Source organism: Castanea sativa, chromosome 12 (genome assembly GCF_040712315.1).
Source record: "Castanea sativa cultivar Marrone di Chiusa Pesio chromosome 12, ASM4071231v1".
NCBI classification, from domain to species: Eukaryota; Viridiplantae; Streptophyta; class Magnoliopsida; order Fagales; family Fagaceae; genus Castanea; species Castanea sativa.
This window is the reverse complement of record NC_134024.1, coordinates 33,984,201-34,001,873: the sequence shown is the minus strand read 5'-3', so window position 1 is coordinate 34,001,873 and position 17,673 is coordinate 33,984,201. Positions and strand designations below refer to the sequence as shown.

Genomic DNA, 17,673 nt, shown 5'->3' with positions numbered 1-17,673 from the left:
AAAATGACATGTGTCCCTAACTCTGTTCAAGGGACATAATTACCCTTATTTATGATGCATGACACTAAGGCAAGGCATTTATGGCAATATACTCCGCGACCCTTCGGCTACCCCGACGACTCATGGAGTAAGGGGCAATTGATGAGGATAGTTTTTGATCAATCGACACGGGGTGTTGAACCTTCCTCACTTGATCGTTGGCCTTGTGCTTGTAACCGTTCCTAAAGGAATTGTTGATCCCATAGGTCGTCAGCCAAGGCGGATGCCAATCCAACCCCCCATCCTAACGATCTAGTGCCCTAGGGTTTCACATGAGACTTGCATGGAGCCCACTCACATGTCCCTACATGGAAATAACTTGCACACCACGACCAAAGACCCTACCACACAATCAACTCTTCCCTATATGGGAAGAGAATCCCCAAGATCTTGGGATCCTTCTCTCTGTAAGGAAATTCTCCCCGTATCAAGGGATTCAAGTCAACTCTCCACTACTATATAAACAGCAAACCCTAACCTTCTTGAGGCACAAGAATTCTCCCTAGCTCTTGTGCTCTTGAGTTATTGGAGATTTTTCTATTACCGACTTAACCTTCAGAGAATTTTTGGCCAACACCCCACTGATGATTTTGTGCATCATCAAAGTAAACCAGCAACAAAAATATCAGAAAAGCTCAAAATTAAAATCAAAAACCCACAAGCAGATTGTTTGACTTGGGAAGATTATATATAACCAGTGTTCACGGCTTGTTATGTTTCATACGTAGCAAGATTGACATTATAGCAAATCGACCTTTAAAATACTACAGGACTTTCTTTTCTTTTTTTTTCCCTTGAACTTCATAATCATGGCTATATTATGATCAAAGGCAAGAAAATCTCAACTGTTTAAGAGAAACAATTGATTTAAACATACCTCAGATTTTTTCTTAGTATTTTCAGTTTTCAGTTTTCAGTTTTCAGCAATAAATTCTATCCAAACACACCCTTAGTGAATGAAACCTTGTGTGTGAGATACTTAAAACTTAAAATCCTACCACACCCAATAATCAACATCCAGACAACAAAATAAATTACAATAATTAGACTCAATAGAGCATGGCACGGCACAAATGAATATGAGTATGTGGGTTTGTGAAATACTGCTTTAAACTTAAAACTCTACAACACCACACGATCAACATCCTCACAGCAGTATAAATCATCAATCCATCAAAATATATATATATATATATATATATATATATATATATATATATATAAAAGTAAAAACCTCATGCTAGGTTATGCTAAGTGACACTTAATAGGGTGATTTTGCAAAAAAAAAAACACATAGGCTAACACTAAAAATAAACAAAAAGTTTTGTCCAACACTAAAATTGATAGCAAGCTCAAGCCCATTTTTATAAAGAGTCATGTAAACAGATGCCCTTAAAGTAATTGTAAATAAACCATATTAGAAAAGTTTTTAACACAGCTTTCATGAAAAAAATAAAAAGTTGTTAAAAAAATTAATTATTTTTTCATTTTTTCATAAGATATTTCTAAAAATAGTTCTTAAATCAATCCCTTAGAGCATTTGTTAATATTTTCCTTTTTGTAAACTACAATAACCCCAGCCAAACTCTAATAAATAATAAATAATAAATAATAATAACTCCTACAATAAACCCCAGGTACTGTACAGATAACAACACTACTGGCTTTGAAGTTCTCTCTCATAATGCATGTTGTCTTTAAATCTACACATAAATTATTTTCTCTCTCTTAATACATGTTGTCTTTGAATCTATACATAAACTATTCACCTCCTTCCAAAACAACAATTTGCAGTCTCAATTTAGTGATCAGTTGAAGCGATAAAGGTAGAAGATTAAGAGATTCTGGTGCTCCTTGGTTTCTGGAATGAAAGAGTTTCTCTCAATAAATGATAGCTTTGCATGTTGATGTTGTACAATTTTGTATTTATTTTAATATATTCGTTTTCTTTGGCCTGTGAAATTCCTCCATAATTTCTTTCACAGTCTCTTGGTTTCTTTTCTGAAAGGAATGTTCGTAAATTCTATTATAACAATATATATATATATATATATATATATATATATATATATATATATATATATATATTTGGTTTCTCAGACAGTTAAGGAACTAATTTTTATGTTCAATATTGTTTCTTTCCCTACTTTCTTTGGCTAATTGGAACAATTTAGAATTACTCACAAATTTTGATTTGGGTATTAGAGAATACTAGGCCTCTGTTTTGTTTGTAGAAAAAAAAAAAACTGAGCAAAAGATGATCACTAATATGTTGTATTCAAATTTGTTCAATGTTTCTATGTTATTTTTGAATTTTTTTTTTTTCTCTCTTTTTTTCCCTTTCCATTTATTGTGCAAAGTTTAGTTTTCCATAAGAATTATATCAGTGCAAACAAATGACTCTATCTACTAGATGTTCAACAAAAGGCTTCCAATAAGTACTTTAATTTCTTATTTTCATTTGATTTTGCTTCTTTTGTTTCTGTATAGATAAATTATTTGTGGTGGAGCTTAATGATCTTAAACACCGAAAGAGATCACAAGCAGCATATGCAGTCAGTACTTTCCTAATTCCAACTCATTCTTTTTTCTGTTTTTGCTCAATAAAAATTAGTGCTGATCCTATTCAACTTCTAAGAAAAGATTTTGCTTCATTTTTAGGGAGCCAAAGATAAAATGTTATGTCAATGGAAAATTGTAGTAATGGAGCATGTACTTGATTAGTGAATCTCATTGAAATATTAAGCAATTCTAATTGAAGATTTAGTTGCGATTCATTTCTTGAACTGGGAAAAAGTTGAATGGACTTTAGTAATAATCATAATAGTCAATCCCTAACTTGCAATACTACCTCAAGCACAACCATCTGCAATCTCATATAATGCAGTCTTTTGGCATCATACAATGACTTGAGGCATCTCTTGAATTCCGTTCATATTGTATCACATAATTTTGATAAATTCAATGCATTAAGACATGATAAAGCTATACACAATTAACCTTATTTTTTGGGCTGAAGTTTCAACACAGCTAACTCCTTTTTGGGTTTTTGGGCTGTTTATTATAGTTGACTGAAGAAAACGTGCAAGCTTGTGTCAGACAGCCTGTACTGAACATAAAGAACCTAGACTGCAAAGAGCTATCAAGGAAAGGGTTGAAAGAATTGCAAGAGTGGATGGTGGACAACTGGGTTCCTAGAAATTGCTAATTTATATATTGAAATGGCTATTGAGGGAAATTTAGAGCGAGGAAAATGACTAAAATTAGAATCGCTTCTGAATATGTTTCAATGGAGGTTTGAGATAATTGAAGCTGGCCAACCTCATATTAAAATGAATTTCTTCTGAGTATCTCTCAACGGTCCTGTATCCAAGCAGAGTTTGATTCATGCAATTTTTGAGGGTGGTGCTTTATTCTTGAATGAGTTCCCAATTAATTTGTTTCTTTTTTTGTATTCACTTGCTACCTATGTACTTTGAGGTTCCATAATGAGATGGAAGTGCTTTCGAACTCTCATCACTGATTCATTAATGGGATTTACGTGTTTTCTTTCTTATACCTATCCTATTTTTCTGTGATATGTTAGGAAATATGGAGTCACTTGCATTTTGGTTTTTACATTATCTCTATGAAATTATATAGCATGGTCTTCAAGTTCCTCTTGAAGCACCATTTATAGAATTAGATCCAATCCTGTCTGAAGAATAGTAACTCTTTATAAAACTCATTTGAGCTTTGGGAGAATATAAGTTCATTATAAAACTCTTTTGACATTTGGAAGAAAGGTTACTCTTTAAATTATTTGAATCTCTATCATATAAACGTTTGAACACTCCCCTTGGATATGACATTTTATGTTCCATGTTTATCTTTAAATAAATTTAAGGTTTAATGTTATACATGGTCAATAGATCTATGACAAAAAATGGTAATTTACCGCTACGAGTGGCTCCCAAACTTGTTGAAAGTGACCAAACCATTGCTTTTGTCTTGTCCTATGTGCAACTTGCACCTATTTCACTATTTTTTATTTTTTTATCATTATTTACACCATTTTTACTATTTATGATACTTTTCATTGCATTTTATCTTTGAATGATACTAGAAATACTACAAATTTTACTACTTATGTCTTACAAATTGGCATGTCACCAATCACAAAAAATAATTTCAAACATTTATTCATTATATTTTTTAGGCTAAAGTAGTTACTGACATGGAGGAAAAAAAATGAAAAAAAGGATTTCTACTTGTTGAAAGTGATCAAACCATTGCTTTTGTCTTGTCCTACGTGCAACTTGCACCTATTTCACTATTTTTTTTTTTATATCATTATTTACACCATTTTTACTATTTATGATACTTTTCACAACATTTTACCTTTGAATGATGCTAGAAATACTACAAATTTTACTACTTATGTCTTACAAATTGGTATGTCACCAATCACAAAAAATAATTTCAAACATGTATTCATTATATTTTTTAGTCTAAAGTAGTTACTGACATGGAGGAAAAAAAAATGAAAAAAAAGACTTCTACTTGTTGAAAGTGACCAAACCATTGTTTTTGTCTTGTCTTACTTGCAACTTGCAAAGATTGTACAAAAACACTATGGTGGAGTTCGGATACACGTTTTCACGTTTTGCGTTTTGCGTTTTGATTTTTTTTTTTTTTTTTTCTGCTGCGGGGGGACAACGCGCACTGTGCGCGCACTGTTTATGTACGTTTTTAGCAATTTTTTATTAAAAATGGGTCCCGCAGTACTATTTACACATTTAAAAATTATTTTGCTACAGTGTTTTCAGTTTTCAGTTTTCAGCAATAAGTTCTATCCAAACGGACCCTATATATCACTCTCATGAATGACTAGCAAACAGTTCATAAAAAATAAAATTTAAAAAAAAAAAAAAAAAAAAAAAAGACTAGCAAACAACCGAAAAGAAAAAAGATAAAGATAGACATATTTGGTTTGAGCAATAACTGAAAATTGCAGCAGACAAAAGAGAAAGAAAGACCAGTGGCAGCAGCTTCACTTTACAGAGGACGGCAATATTGTGCAAGAATGATAGCTATATTATTTTACGACTAAATGAGAAAAAAAATGGTTGATATTAAAGGGGTATTTTAGGGATTTTAACAAAAAATTCATTAAACCTAAATTCATTCCCTCTCATTCCTCCCAATTTTGAGGGAACAAAAATTTGAAGTTTTGAAAGAAAATGGAGTAATAAGCATTCACTTCTAACCATTCCATTCCCCCCCACTTAAACTCCCAAACAAGATAATGAACCTTTCATCCCCTCCGTTAAAACTCTCAAACAAGATAAGGGAAAAATATTCTAAAAATATTCCTTTTATTCCATTCCATTCCCTCTTCCCAAACAGAGCCTTAGCTGTTTATACAGGCAAATTTTGAGGAACATAAACCTATTAGTATGCCCAAAGGGTCTTTTAAAAACACATATCGGTTTTCCCCCAACTCTCTTCCAACTTTTGTAATCTCTTATCAATTATATGGTGATATATGCTCTACATAGCATGCATTATATTATGCATACACGGATTATACATCTGCACAGTTTTTCCATACATAGAGTAATATCATATTATTGCCTAACTTTAATTTTTTTTAACAACAATTGAAAGGAAGTCTAATGACATACAATATAATTGAAACTGATTCCTTAATTATTATTACACGTCAAAAATATTGTACATACTACATAGGCTATAAAATAATGCTTTACAAAAAATAATTTTTTAATTTTATTACAACTCATAAATATTGTACATACTACATAGGCTATAAAATAATGCTTTAAAAGACATCAGCAGCTGGTTACAATCAATGGAGCTATGCATAAATGAACCGAGTGTGCATGTGTCCATGTGCGAGTGTATGTCTGAGTGTAAGACATTTAAACTTAAAAATCTACCACGCCCTATAATAAACATCTAGAAAATAGTATAAATTACAATTAACGCAGCTAGGCACAAATAGATCCAGTGCATGCTGGACTGCTTAATCAACCTAGAAAACCCAGATCGCAGAGTGGCATATCAAAAGCATTATGGATAAATAGAGACAATCTTTCTCCCTTAAGAAAGTTTGTTAGTTGTTAAAAACAGAAAGAAGTTGGAACCTAATGAAAGGACTGTCAGTTGTCATCCGCAGAATATAGGAATGTAAACCTATTCAAATAATGTACAAATCATCAAGAAGATTAATGATTACAACAATTTTACTGCAACATGACTTATGTGTCAACATTTAACCAACTGCAATGTAGCATAAATGACATCATCGGACACAGTACAAAAATTATTCTTCAAACTTAGTTGTAGCTGGAGAGCATATTATCTCCGCATCACACGGTGGCGTTCTCGTTTACGGAAGCGCTCTAGCATGAACTGATCTGTTGCAGCTTGCCTTTGTCCAGCTGCATCTGTGCTAGTTTCAGTTTGTTTGGAACCAGCACCATCATCTGGTAAACTTCTATCTTTGTACAGCTCAGGATGTTCTGCAAGTTTCCCATTGGTCGTTAGTTTAAGGCAAAGGGATCAAAATATGACAAGGTACAAGGCTAAAAGCCCATAGAACATTGCAGATATGATGAAACACATGCAATATAGCAAAGTTGAATAAATGGTTAACATAACAAACCAAAGCATTCCAGAGTCCAGACTAACCTGGCCTTCTACTTCCCAATTTGGTAGAAAGTCAATAAAAGGTAATGCACTCATATTATCAAATGGCAAAAGTAGGGAATTTTAAAAATAATAATAAAAAATAAAAAAAAGGTAGATAAACAACCTCTTCTAAGTTTTTCAGCATAATCCTTGCCACGTTGGAAATAATCAGCACTGTAGCTTGAGGGGAGGTTAAGTTCTGATTTTGGCCTACTCATGAGCCTCTTCTCCTGCAGAAGCTTTTTGGCAGCCTCTGTTTCCTCAATATTTCTCAACTTGTATCTGCAACCATTTCAAAGAATGAATGAATCTTAATAAAAGCCAGCAGAAATTAAGTATTCATCTATCATGGAACATGTCTGTAGTAACTTCTTTCTTTTATGAAGTAATTATACACATGACCATGTCATCATGTCAGTAATGCACCTAAGGTCCAATCAACCACTTCAGCTAAAGAAAATAGAGTACAAAAGTAGTACCGCAAATATAACAAATGAGCACACTAGATGGTTATAACCAACACTAGTAATAAATATCATGTGGAAAAGAAGAGGAAAGTAGGCATACTCAATGGGAAGCTGAACCTCAGCGATTCCAGTGGTCCACTGAGTAGAGCTCTCTTCCGAGTTTCGCCTCTTCACCTGCCAGCAAAGAATCCCAAAAAGATCGAAGTTTACATTAAGTAAACCACAGACAATAGCAAGGAATGAAATTAGTAGTTAACCATAGTAAACACAAAACATGTTTGGTTATGCATAGTTTGGTTCAATCAACATCATCACACCCATTTGGTCCATAAATAATGGAACAAAGAATAAACATTTATATGTGAAACGTAAATATCTGAATTTGATCTATTTGCCATAGAGTCACCTTAAGATGGTCAGGAATTTTGTATAATTCATCTTCAGCACGCTTTAATTCGTTCTCAACTTGATCCATGGATTCAATTGTCCTGCCCCACTTCTTGGCCAATTCTTGTTCCACATACTTCACCCTATTAATAAAATTTTGAAAATCAATAGCTTTAATCTTAAAATTGGCAAAACTTAGGTACTTCTTTAGGTGCCCAGATTAAACTTAAACACGTGGTTGCATTGTTCAACACTTTAGAGAACTTAATGTACTAAACCTAAGCAACTATATCTAAGTTTTAACCAACAAAACAATACACAATCATAGTGATAGTGATAGATAGAAATTTTACATATTGGGATCCTCAACCATGACAGCAGTTTCTTGAGCAAAGTTGTCTTGAAGTACGAGGTCTTCCTTCTCGGCATCGGTGGCGTCATTTTTATTATTAGTGTCGTTAACACTATTTCGATTGTTACCCACTTTAGAAAAACCAAGTCCAAACCCAAGACCACCAACGACAGCACCACCGGTTGTTGTTGTATGTGATGACGATGATGTTACATTATTACTAGCACTAGAAATTGCAGGAATTCCTGATTTCCTTTCCCTCTGTTTCTGCAGGAATTTCACTTCCTCCAATGCCATTCTATACTTTTATTGAAAAATAAAGGAAACCCACTGAGTATATGAAAGTAGAACAAAAAATAAATAAAAGGGAGAGAGAGAGAGAGAGAGATGGGTACCTTCTTTCTTGTTCGTCATCGGATTTTACCGAGTTTTCCTCCCCTTCTACTTCTTCTTCTTGAACACTGCTTCTTTTCCTGAAATTCTTCTTCTTTTGCTGCTGCATCTCGACCTCTCGAAAGGAAAAAGGAAGAGAGTTTGGAAGCTTTCTCTGTCAGATTGATTGGGTGGAGGGAAAAGGGATTTCCTTTGCAAATCGAAAAACTTGATTCTTTTGCTCTCTCTGCTCTTCCTTCCGTCTTTCCAAATCAATTCAAGCCCTTTTCGCTAGAAACTAAAATCTGATCTACTACTACAACGCTTCGTTTTGGTATACATTTTTTTTTTCCCTTCTCTTCCCAAAACGCACACATTTCCACCGTTTTGTTTACTCTTCAATTTTTTTTTTTTTTTTTTTTTTTGGGGGATAAATCATACTTTTATACCCTAAACTATCACCTAAGTTACAATTGATCCACTAAACTATCAAAAGTTCAAAATGCATGATTAATCCCAAAATTATAACTTTGTTTTAGTGTCCTCCTTACCATTTGTTTTAGTGTTAAATCTTACGAAATTTAATATTGAAAGACAAATTTAACCATCTCTTCAAAACATATAACTAATGGGTAAATTGGTCTTTTAAGTGAAATTTATTTATATAATTGGGAAGTTGTTGATGCCTACTTTGGCAAGAAGGTTCAATAACAAGAAGAAACCCAACAATATAGAAGGGAATAAGGAAGAAGAATTAGCAAAGTAAGAAGAAAACCATTAAGCCCGAATGGTAAGAATAATGGTCCACGGGCTTATAAAATAGTAAATAGACCTCAAAGAAAGCAAACGGGCTCAAGGGAGCCCAAAGAAGGAAGTAGTAAGCCCATGGAAATTATAAGAAATGAAAAGCAATCAAAAATGGATCGGAAGAGCCCAAAGAAAGGAATTAGTAAATGGGATTGGTACAAAGGTCAATAAACCCCGAAAGTAAAGAATATGGTAATTGGGTCGGGGAAGCCCAACAGATGTAGCAAAAGCCCATGGGAATGTAAGAATGGAATGGGCCAAAGATGCCCAAGGGAATAAAGTGTGTCAAGGATGCCCAAAGGAATGAAATGGGTCAAGGAAGCTCAAGATGGTATAAGAATTAACCCAGCAGAAACACTGGGCAACGTGAATTGAATAAGAGAAAAGCGCATGACAGACCCAAAAGAGGCTTAGCAAGCACAAGTCAAGTGGTAACATGGCAGAAGCAACGAAATGACTTAGCAGGAATGCTAGTCGACTCGCAAACCATAAGTAAAGAGAGATAAGGGCCGAACTGAAGGAAGAAGGGCCCATAACCAAGCAAGACCCAGCCCAAAGAAAAAACAAGGTGTAAAGAATAAAGACCCAATGACTCATCCACACCACAAGAGATTAAGAATGAATAGCAGAACGTGCAGCAAACACCAAACAAGCCCCTAGGCAATGGCAAACGCATGAATAGCAAACAGGCCATGGACTTATATGAAAGTGGAGCAAGCACAAGGCTCAGGCACCACCCACTTGTACCCAGCCAATACAAGAGTGATGAGCTAGTGGTTAGAGATAAGAGAGGGTATGGTCTAGCGGTGGGGAGAAGGGGAAAGTCTATTCTGGGATTCCCGCTCAAGTTCTTTTGGGGGAAATGTTCTGCTGGGATGACATACCACCCAAAAGAGGGAAAATTGAGCTAGAATCACTAGGTGCATGTCATAGGAGTTAGTAAGAGAGAATACCCAACCCTTATCCGGATGAGAATGCCACAAAGAGCAAGAAAACAAAACAAAACTCTTTTATCCAGAAATGGAACGTGGCACGACCAGCACAGGGTAGTCGTGATGGCTAGGCAGCCGACAGACTAGTGGGTGGTCTAGGAAGGACACCTACACCAAGCCAAAAGTAGTTGAGGGGTAAAACAGTATAACTCATCACAACAGGCAGTATAAAAAGACCTTAGCTGTACACAGTGAAAAGCAGCAAGAAGAGTAGGAAGAACAACGAGAGTCAAGCAGAGAGTAAGGAAAAACAAGTGAGAAAAATAGTAAGAAAGAAAACAACGGAAAATAAGGAAGAAAAGAGGGAATATAGGAATAAGAAAGAAAATGGAGAGTATATAAAAACAAATGGGATAAAGATTAAGTGAGGAAGCAAGAGTGTGTTAGGGGCATGCACCAATAGGCTACTCTCTTCTCTCCCTCTCAACAGCCTACTCTCTAGTAAGATTAAAAGATTTCGAGGATAAGTCATTTAGGCCCATTCTTTCAAAGTGGACAATTTTCAAGGCAGGATTTTCCTGTGAGATTGCCCACATTGAAGAATGGTTCCCTTCCTAGACTTAAATCTCCTAAGGAACCAAGCACGACAGACTAATCACTCTTTTTTATTAATTGATCAAGCATTAACATTACTTCCTCTTTTTTTTTTTTATCACTAACCTATTTCTACCATACTCATATCATTGTTTTTTCCTTACTAAGAAAATGGTTTAATCATTGTCTTTGGTTAGCAGTAAATATATTCTTCATATTTTATTATATTATGCCTTCTTGCTATAACATTTTTATGACAGCATCCTCCGCTGTGGGCACATGACCAAGATCTCAGCAAAGGGGTTTTAGCTTGCGCACAAGTTGGCTTAAGATGAGTTTCAGTCAAGCCAATCCTGACTCTCCTACCCCAAAACTATTGGGTCACAACGCAGCAGGAAGCAGTCCAGCCCAGAAGTACAGAAAGGCCCACCACAGAAGTCAATCGTGCATTTTAATAATTTAGGTGGTTATATGTTATTAGGCTAATAATTGATAGTGTGTAACCCCCCCCCCCTTTTTTTTTCTCAATGCCTAGCTAGCTAGCAGGTGCGGAGGGAAAGGGGGCGAGGGGGGCAAATGCCCCCCTTGATGCCCCAAAAATTCTCAAGTAATATATAGTACAAGGTCTTATTTGCATGTACAAGGACAATCAACTTTTTTACATACATATTGTACTTGTACTCTATATTAGTTCATGGTAGAAAAACAATTTCACATTTGGGGCCACTGCAAATCTTTTTTTTAAAATAATGTGTCCCACTTTATAATAATATTATATTAAAATAAAAGCAGTTGTACAATCTACTTCTCCACCACTATTTTGCTGAAAAAAAAAAAAAAAAAAACCCTACTTTCACTCACTAATCATTATAGCACCTCAAAATGGTTGACGACCACAAAATTTTTCACAACTTTTTGTCACAATTATTGCGTGGCAGAGTGTGATTGTTGAAAAAAAAAATTGTGAGCTTATGTGTTAGTATTTGTTAATCACTCAGAGTCTGCCATATCAAAGTTTTGACAAAAACATTGTAAAATAATTTATGGTCTAGAACTACTTATAGCATCTATGTTACATATAACAATTTTTTCTTTCCTTGCCAGCATTTTTTAGTCTCAAACCCAAGTTTTTTTTTTTACAAAACCAAATTTTAATTGCATATGACAATTACATTTGTATATAGTTGTTTATTTATTTTGTTATTAATATCAATTAATACTTTTTCGAATTAATTTTACTCTCTTTTGATCTAGCCCCCCCTAACCTAAAACCTTGGCTCTACCACTGCTAACAAAATCTTACAACATTTTTCACAACAACCTGAACTAATCATAAGTCAAAATAAAATAAGATTATATTTGAACCCACCATAATTCAAAATAAAAATATTGTGAGATTTTGTTGTATCTTTAGAATTTCTCTTTTAATTACTCACTTTTCAAATGTATTTTTTTTTTTTCACTTTTCACATTTTATGTATTTTTATTAAAATATTATTATCAATTTTTTTTTGCTTATTCTTTTTTTTCCCTCTAGATAATTCAATAGTTACAATGGGAAAGGGGAATTTAACCCCTCCATTTAAATCACCCACATCCACCATCTCAATAGACACCCTTTAAGTATAAATTGAGTGAAATAAAAATAAATGGAAAGCGCATGATATTGACCTCTATATAGTAGGTATGGCAACATGGTGGGGGCAAGATTGGCTCGAGAGTGCCCTATCCCTTCCCCGTCCTCTCTTTAAGACGACGAAAACCCGTTCAAGGTGGGAGCAAGACAAGTTGGAATTGTAGATTTGATTGGGGGTATTTTTCCTCTCTAATAAGAGAGGAACAATCGTGAAAACGGTAAAAGAGAAAGGAATTAAAAAAAAAAAAAAAAACTAGTGTTTTGTATAATGGTAATAGAATATGTATTAAAGATATAAAATATGCACATAAAAGATATATTTTAACTCATATATATACATATTAATTTGGGGTAGGGTGAGCACAACATGTCTCTACAAATAACTTCTTTGAGGTGGGAAAAACCTGCATAGGCAATGTGTGGAGCATTTTTGCCATCCCTACTATAGACATGCATTGGTACTTTTTTTTAAAAAAAATTAAAGGATGTTAGCTAGTTAGATGTAGTGGTTATTTTTCATGACTAGAAATAATTTGATTTTTAAAAAAAAAACCTTTAAATAACTAGATGTAAATGATTTTATATTATATTGCACTCATTTTAAGACATCTTATTTTAGTTTATTTTTAAAGGTGACATCCCTCTAATAAGTGGGATTTAAGTAAAATTTAAATAATTATACATAAAATGAGATTTTAAAAAACTGTAACTAGATAAAGTAAGGATAATAAACAAGATAATAAACCATAATAACTTAATATTTTACACACGCATAAGAGCATTCACATCAGTTCTTTTATAATCTTCTATAATACAAAAAAAAACCTTCATTTTACACATTTTGATCAAAAAAACTCTCACACCAGTGATTGTAAAACTGTGTAAAATCTTGCAAATCCATCCACGAGCTACAGTAACCGTGTAAATATACACGGCTATTGTAGCTCGTTCATCCAATAAAATATTGTTTTCCCGTTCGCTCCTTTTTTTATCTCTCATGTCCGTGCTCAACAAACTCAGTTCTCTCCTCATCTTCTTCTTTTTCCTTAGATGCACACAAACACACCCACACACAAACACATCCACACAGACAAATCAACAGGATCAACACAGAGATACACTTGCTAAAAAAAAAAAAAAAAAAAAACACAGAGATACACATAGATCGGTGCTTGATCGGAAAGATGGTGCTTGATCAGAACGATGGTGCTCCGATCGAAACGATGGTGCTTGTTCGGAACGATGGTGCTCCGATCGGAACGATGGTGCTTGTCGGGTCTTGCCTAATCAGAGCTGTGGATTGATGCTTGTGGATCTGATCGGAGCTGTCGTGTCTTGCTTGATCGGAACTGTGGATCGGTGCTTATGGATCTGATCGGAGCTGTCAGTTCTTGCCTGATCGGAGCTGTGACCGACATAGGTCTTGCCTGATCAGATCTGACCGAGATGGGAGAGAGATGGAAAGAGAGAGAGAGAGCCAAATCAGAAAAGAGATGGAGAGATAGAGAGAGCCAAATCAGAAAAGAGATGGAGAGAGAGAGAGAGCCAAATCAAAAATGGGTAGAGAGAGAGAGAGAGAGGTACCGCGTGTATATAAGTGGCAGTTGTGGGAAATTAAAAAAAATTGAGAAAATTGATTATTTAATTAAAAGAATGTGTAAAATAGATGAACTGATGTGAGTGTTTTGTAAAAATGGATGTGTAAAATAGAAAAAGTAGGTTTTTAGTGTAAAAATAGATGTGTAAAATAAAAGAACTGGTGTTGATGCTCTAAGCAATATATGGTAGAGTTATTTGTGTAATATTCTTTTGGGGGGGGACAGAAGAACAAATTTTTTTCCGAGCTATTAGCCTACTACTATCTCCCACCAAAAGTCCATTAAATTGATTTATTTTGGGTTCTCGTACAGTAGTACATATAGATTAAAGGGTAGTGTCTATTATAAACACTTTATTACACACTTTTTTTAAAAACTAAAATTGTGAATTGATGACACAATTTCAAGTTAAAATCATGTTTTCAACTCACAATTTTAGTTCAAAAAAAAAGTGTAAACAGAGGATGTGTAACAACTTTTATCCTTGTAGTTCTCTATGGCTCTCTTTTCTATGCAATGCTAAGCCAAGAAAATAGAAAATAAAAATGGGGTTCTTGCTGACTGCAACACATAATGCTTTCACTTTACGTCTTTACCTACCTTAAATTGATGTTTTAACCGACTCCATTCTCTTAAGTCGTTCTACCGAACTTCAGACAAGTTTTTTTGATAAGCGACGTCAGACTAGTTATCATTCAACCAATCACTCCCAAAATATATAATTAGAATTCGCACGTGCTGTACGCAACAATGTCGAATGCTTGTTCATACCTCAAAAAACAACTATTGATTTGAATATCAAATTGTAGCAAACCTGAAGAAAATGGATTAAACTCCTAGTATGCCATATCCATATAGTTTCTTTGGTTTTGGATTAGATAATTTCCATTCTAGATAGAATTGCACATCGTTACAAATAAACAGCGTTTCTCAAATTATTAGTTTATTACAGAGTACCATTTTAAGACTCACATATAGATATTATTTTTGAGGAAAAAAAAAAAAAAAAGAGCAAACAATTTCTGGGAGCAAATTAGGTGAGCTCTAACTCTTCTTGGGAGCAAGCTTTGATTTGATTTTGTCAATCTCCTTGGTACCAACCTGAAAGGCCTTAGTTAAAACATCGTCTGGCACGGCGGGTGTTGCCGTAAAAAGTGTAGCAGCAATGGATTGAGTGCCAGGCAATTGGCTATTAAAGGCAGAGATTACAGAAGCAGCCTTGTCACCATTGTTTTTCTGATAATGAACAAGAGCCTTTGGGAACACATAGATGTCACCCTTCTTGATGGTCTTGGTGATGAGCTTGTTTGCCGTAGTGATGAACCCAACATCCAATTCTCCCTCTAACACAAACACAATCTCAGTGGCGCGAGGGTGAGTGTGAGGTGGGTTAAGGCCACCAGGTGCATAGTCAATACGTGACAGTGAAACACCTAGTGTGTTAAGGCCTGGAATCTTGTCCACATTGGCCGCTGTAACAAGTGATCCAACTGAGCTGTTAACAACTCCTGGCTTAGCTAGGCCGTCAAAGAAGAAATCAGCTGCTGTAACATTTGCCTCTTCCTTGCATGCAAACCCGTTCACCTTTACCCCTATTATATATTAATGCATACATACACCAAAATGTACATTTAATCAACGAGTCAATGATGTATAAACTACAAATAAACAACCACAAGATTTGGGGAACAGGAATCCATTTCCGAGTTAAGATTTTATTTCCTAAATCTAACAATGTATAGAATTTTAAATTAATTAGAGAGAGAGAGAATATTTAGATTTGGTCTAATCCATTGAGTGATACCAAAAGCAACATTAATTATATACCTGAAGAAGGAGCAGCGACGCAGAGATCCTGAAGGGTGTCAGGATCGGATGTGACAGTGCTAGAGATTGCAGCAAAGAGGATCAGATATGCAAGAACTTTTGCCACCATGTTTGGAATTTTAAGAGGTGGCAATGGTTGATACTAAATACACAGACTGATATAGTAGTGAAACTAAGAAAAGAGTGGAATGTTTGGTTTGGATTGAATATGGAGAATGAAGGGCCAGCTGCTTATTTATATACACATGACACATCATACATGTAAACAAAGTATGGTTATAGATAGAGAGAGAGAGTATGATGTAATGCTTAAGCAGTGAATAATAAGGATTTCAACTTTAATTTCAAGCAACTCGAGTGGATTGCCATACTGAATACCTTTACTTTATTATGGGGACAAAGAAATTAATTGATGAAAAAGAAAGTGACATAAATAAATGTTAAAGTTTATATATGTAAGTTAAACTAGACAAATCAAAGGACACAGCTAACTGCCTGTTGGGTTTATAGAAGAGTAAACTTGCTACCCAAGAGAGAAGTTTCCAAAGTGACAAACCCAAATAGCCAATTCAATGAGGTGTTAGGTTCGTGAGAGATGGTAATGTGATAAGGATGATGAGCATGTTTGCCACGTCCGTACAGTCAAAGAGGCAATTTTTTTTTTTTTTTTTTGTGGCCAAGACATATAGACATAGTAGTAAACATTTGCAGCATTCACCAAATCTAATTCAACTTACCTTGGAGGAATGTGCCCTTTGGATGGGACAGCACCACTACCGCTTGTTTAGCTTTTACTTTCGTTGTTCTAGGAATTTTCTTTTCCAACTTACTCGAACAAAAATTTACTTTGCTTGAAGACTAACAATAAAAATAAAAAATAAAATAAAAACTACATTTTTCGCAGCACTTGAAATGAATAAGTTTTTATTACTTTTCATCTAATCTAATAACTGAGTGGCGTTAATTTTTTAAGTTCTTTTAATTTTAGTATCATAACTTTTGTTTAACTTTGACCGTTAACAATGAATTATTGTTTTATTTTTTCTCTATTACTTGCTATCAACCCCATCAAAATTGCATAGCCGTGAATAAAAGTTGTTTATCACTTTTATGTGTGTATATATATTAATTATTCTTTCTCCATAACTCGCTGTCAAAGTTGCTTCAAAAGCCATGAATAGAAGTTTTATCTACATATTTTCGCCACAATTTTACCTACCATGCTGTGATTTTTTTTGCGAAATTTTTTTATGTCTCTAGAGTAATTGATGTCTGCTTTTCACCGAAAAAGTTGACTTCGTGTATAATTCAAATGTACAGAGTTGGTTAACAAGTTTCTGTTCAGCAGTGGTTGGATGGTCAAGCTGCTTGCACCTTGTGTTGTAGCCTTGTAGGTTCAGCTCGAAAAGAGAGATAATACAAGCTTCAGATAAAGTAATCTGCAGTTATTCTTTCTGTAGAAGACAAACTAATAGAACTTGCATCTTGCCTAATCATAATGTTTTGCATCTAGAGTAAGAGTGGTACAAATTACCGTGGCAATGACATTGTTTTACATAACTTAAGTTTTTTTTTTTTTTTTTTTTTTATACCATATTTTACTGGAGAATATAGTAGCATTACTAATGGAAATTGAAGAGGCAATCCATGCAATTTGATTACTTACCCAAAAAGAAAAGGGGGCAGATGTCAAAACAGATAGTAGGAAAGAGGCTGTATAGGCAAAGCAGTGTCTTTCACCAAATTATTACACCTCATGAGTCAATTAACAAAAGTTGTTACATGAAGCCCACATAGATGTCAACATCTGAGAATGATCTTAGGAAAAGCACCCTTCTGTTTTACCGTCCCGAAATTAATGAACAATGCACGAATTTTTTTTTTTTTTTTTATACAAAATAGAATTTCTACTCTAGCCTAATCTAAATGTAAATGTATGTGAAGCTTCCTCCTAGAGACTTGAATACAT

The 17,673-nt window shown here is 34.4% G+C and overlaps 2 protein-coding genes and 1 long non-coding RNA gene across 3 annotated transcripts; 1 reads left to right on the top strand and 2 right to left on the bottom strand.

Annotated features, from left to right (window-relative positions):
- Positions 1-1,752: 1,752 nt before the first annotated feature.
- Positions 1,753-3,514, top strand: LOC142618743 (uncharacterized). The gene is made up of 3 exons (XR_012841339.1): positions 1,753-1,865; positions 2,530-2,598; positions 3,107-3,514. It is a non-coding gene; the product is annotated as an uncharacterized LOC142618743 (long non-coding RNA).
- A 2,581-nt stretch (positions 3,515-6,095) lies between these two features.
- On the bottom strand, positions 6,096-8,663 carry LOC142618652 (protein COP1 SUPPRESSOR 2). Its single transcript, XM_075791621.1, has 6 exons — positions 8,334-8,663; positions 7,940-8,236; positions 7,606-7,729; positions 7,300-7,373; positions 6,857-7,014; positions 6,096-6,563 (listed from the first exon to the last, which is right to left on the bottom strand). Exons 1-6 carry the CDS (start codon positions 8,438-8,440, stop codon positions 6,400-6,402), a joined length of 924 nt encoding a protein of 307 aa, XP_075647736.1. The 5' UTR covers positions 8,441-8,663; the 3' UTR covers positions 6,096-6,399.
- A 6,124-nt stretch (positions 8,664-14,787) lies between these two features.
- Positions 14,788-15,959, bottom strand: LOC142618444 (germin-like protein subfamily 2 member 4). The gene is made up of 2 exons (XM_075791384.1): positions 15,705-15,959; positions 14,788-15,469 (listed from the first exon to the last, which is right to left on the bottom strand). Exons 1-2 carry the CDS (start codon positions 15,811-15,813, stop codon positions 14,922-14,924), a joined length of 657 nt encoding a protein of 218 aa, XP_075647499.1. The 5' UTR covers positions 15,814-15,959; the 3' UTR covers positions 14,788-14,921.
- Between the last annotated feature and the right edge of the window lie 1,714 nt (positions 15,960-17,673).

Coding starts and splice junctions, on each gene's coding strand:
- LOC142618444 (XM_075791384.1), bottom strand. CDS start 15,813: ATGGTGGCAAAAGTTCTTGCATATCTGATCCTCTTTGCTGCAATCTCT. Junction 15,470..15,704: donor CGTCGCTGCTCCTTCTTCAG/GTATATAATTAA, acceptor AATATATAATAG/GGGTAAAGGTGAACGGGTTT.
- LOC142618652 (XM_075791621.1), bottom strand. CDS start 8,440: ATGCAGCAGCAAAAGAAGAAGAATTTCAGGAAAAGAAGCAGTGTTCAA. Junction 8,237..8,333: donor GATGACGAACAAGAAAGAAG/GTACCCATCTCT, acceptor ATAAAAGTATAG/AATGGCATTGGAGGAAGTGA. Junction 7,015..7,299: donor GAGGTTCAGCTTCCCATTGA/GTATGCCTACTT, acceptor AAATGGTTGCAG/ATACAAGTTGAGAAATATTG.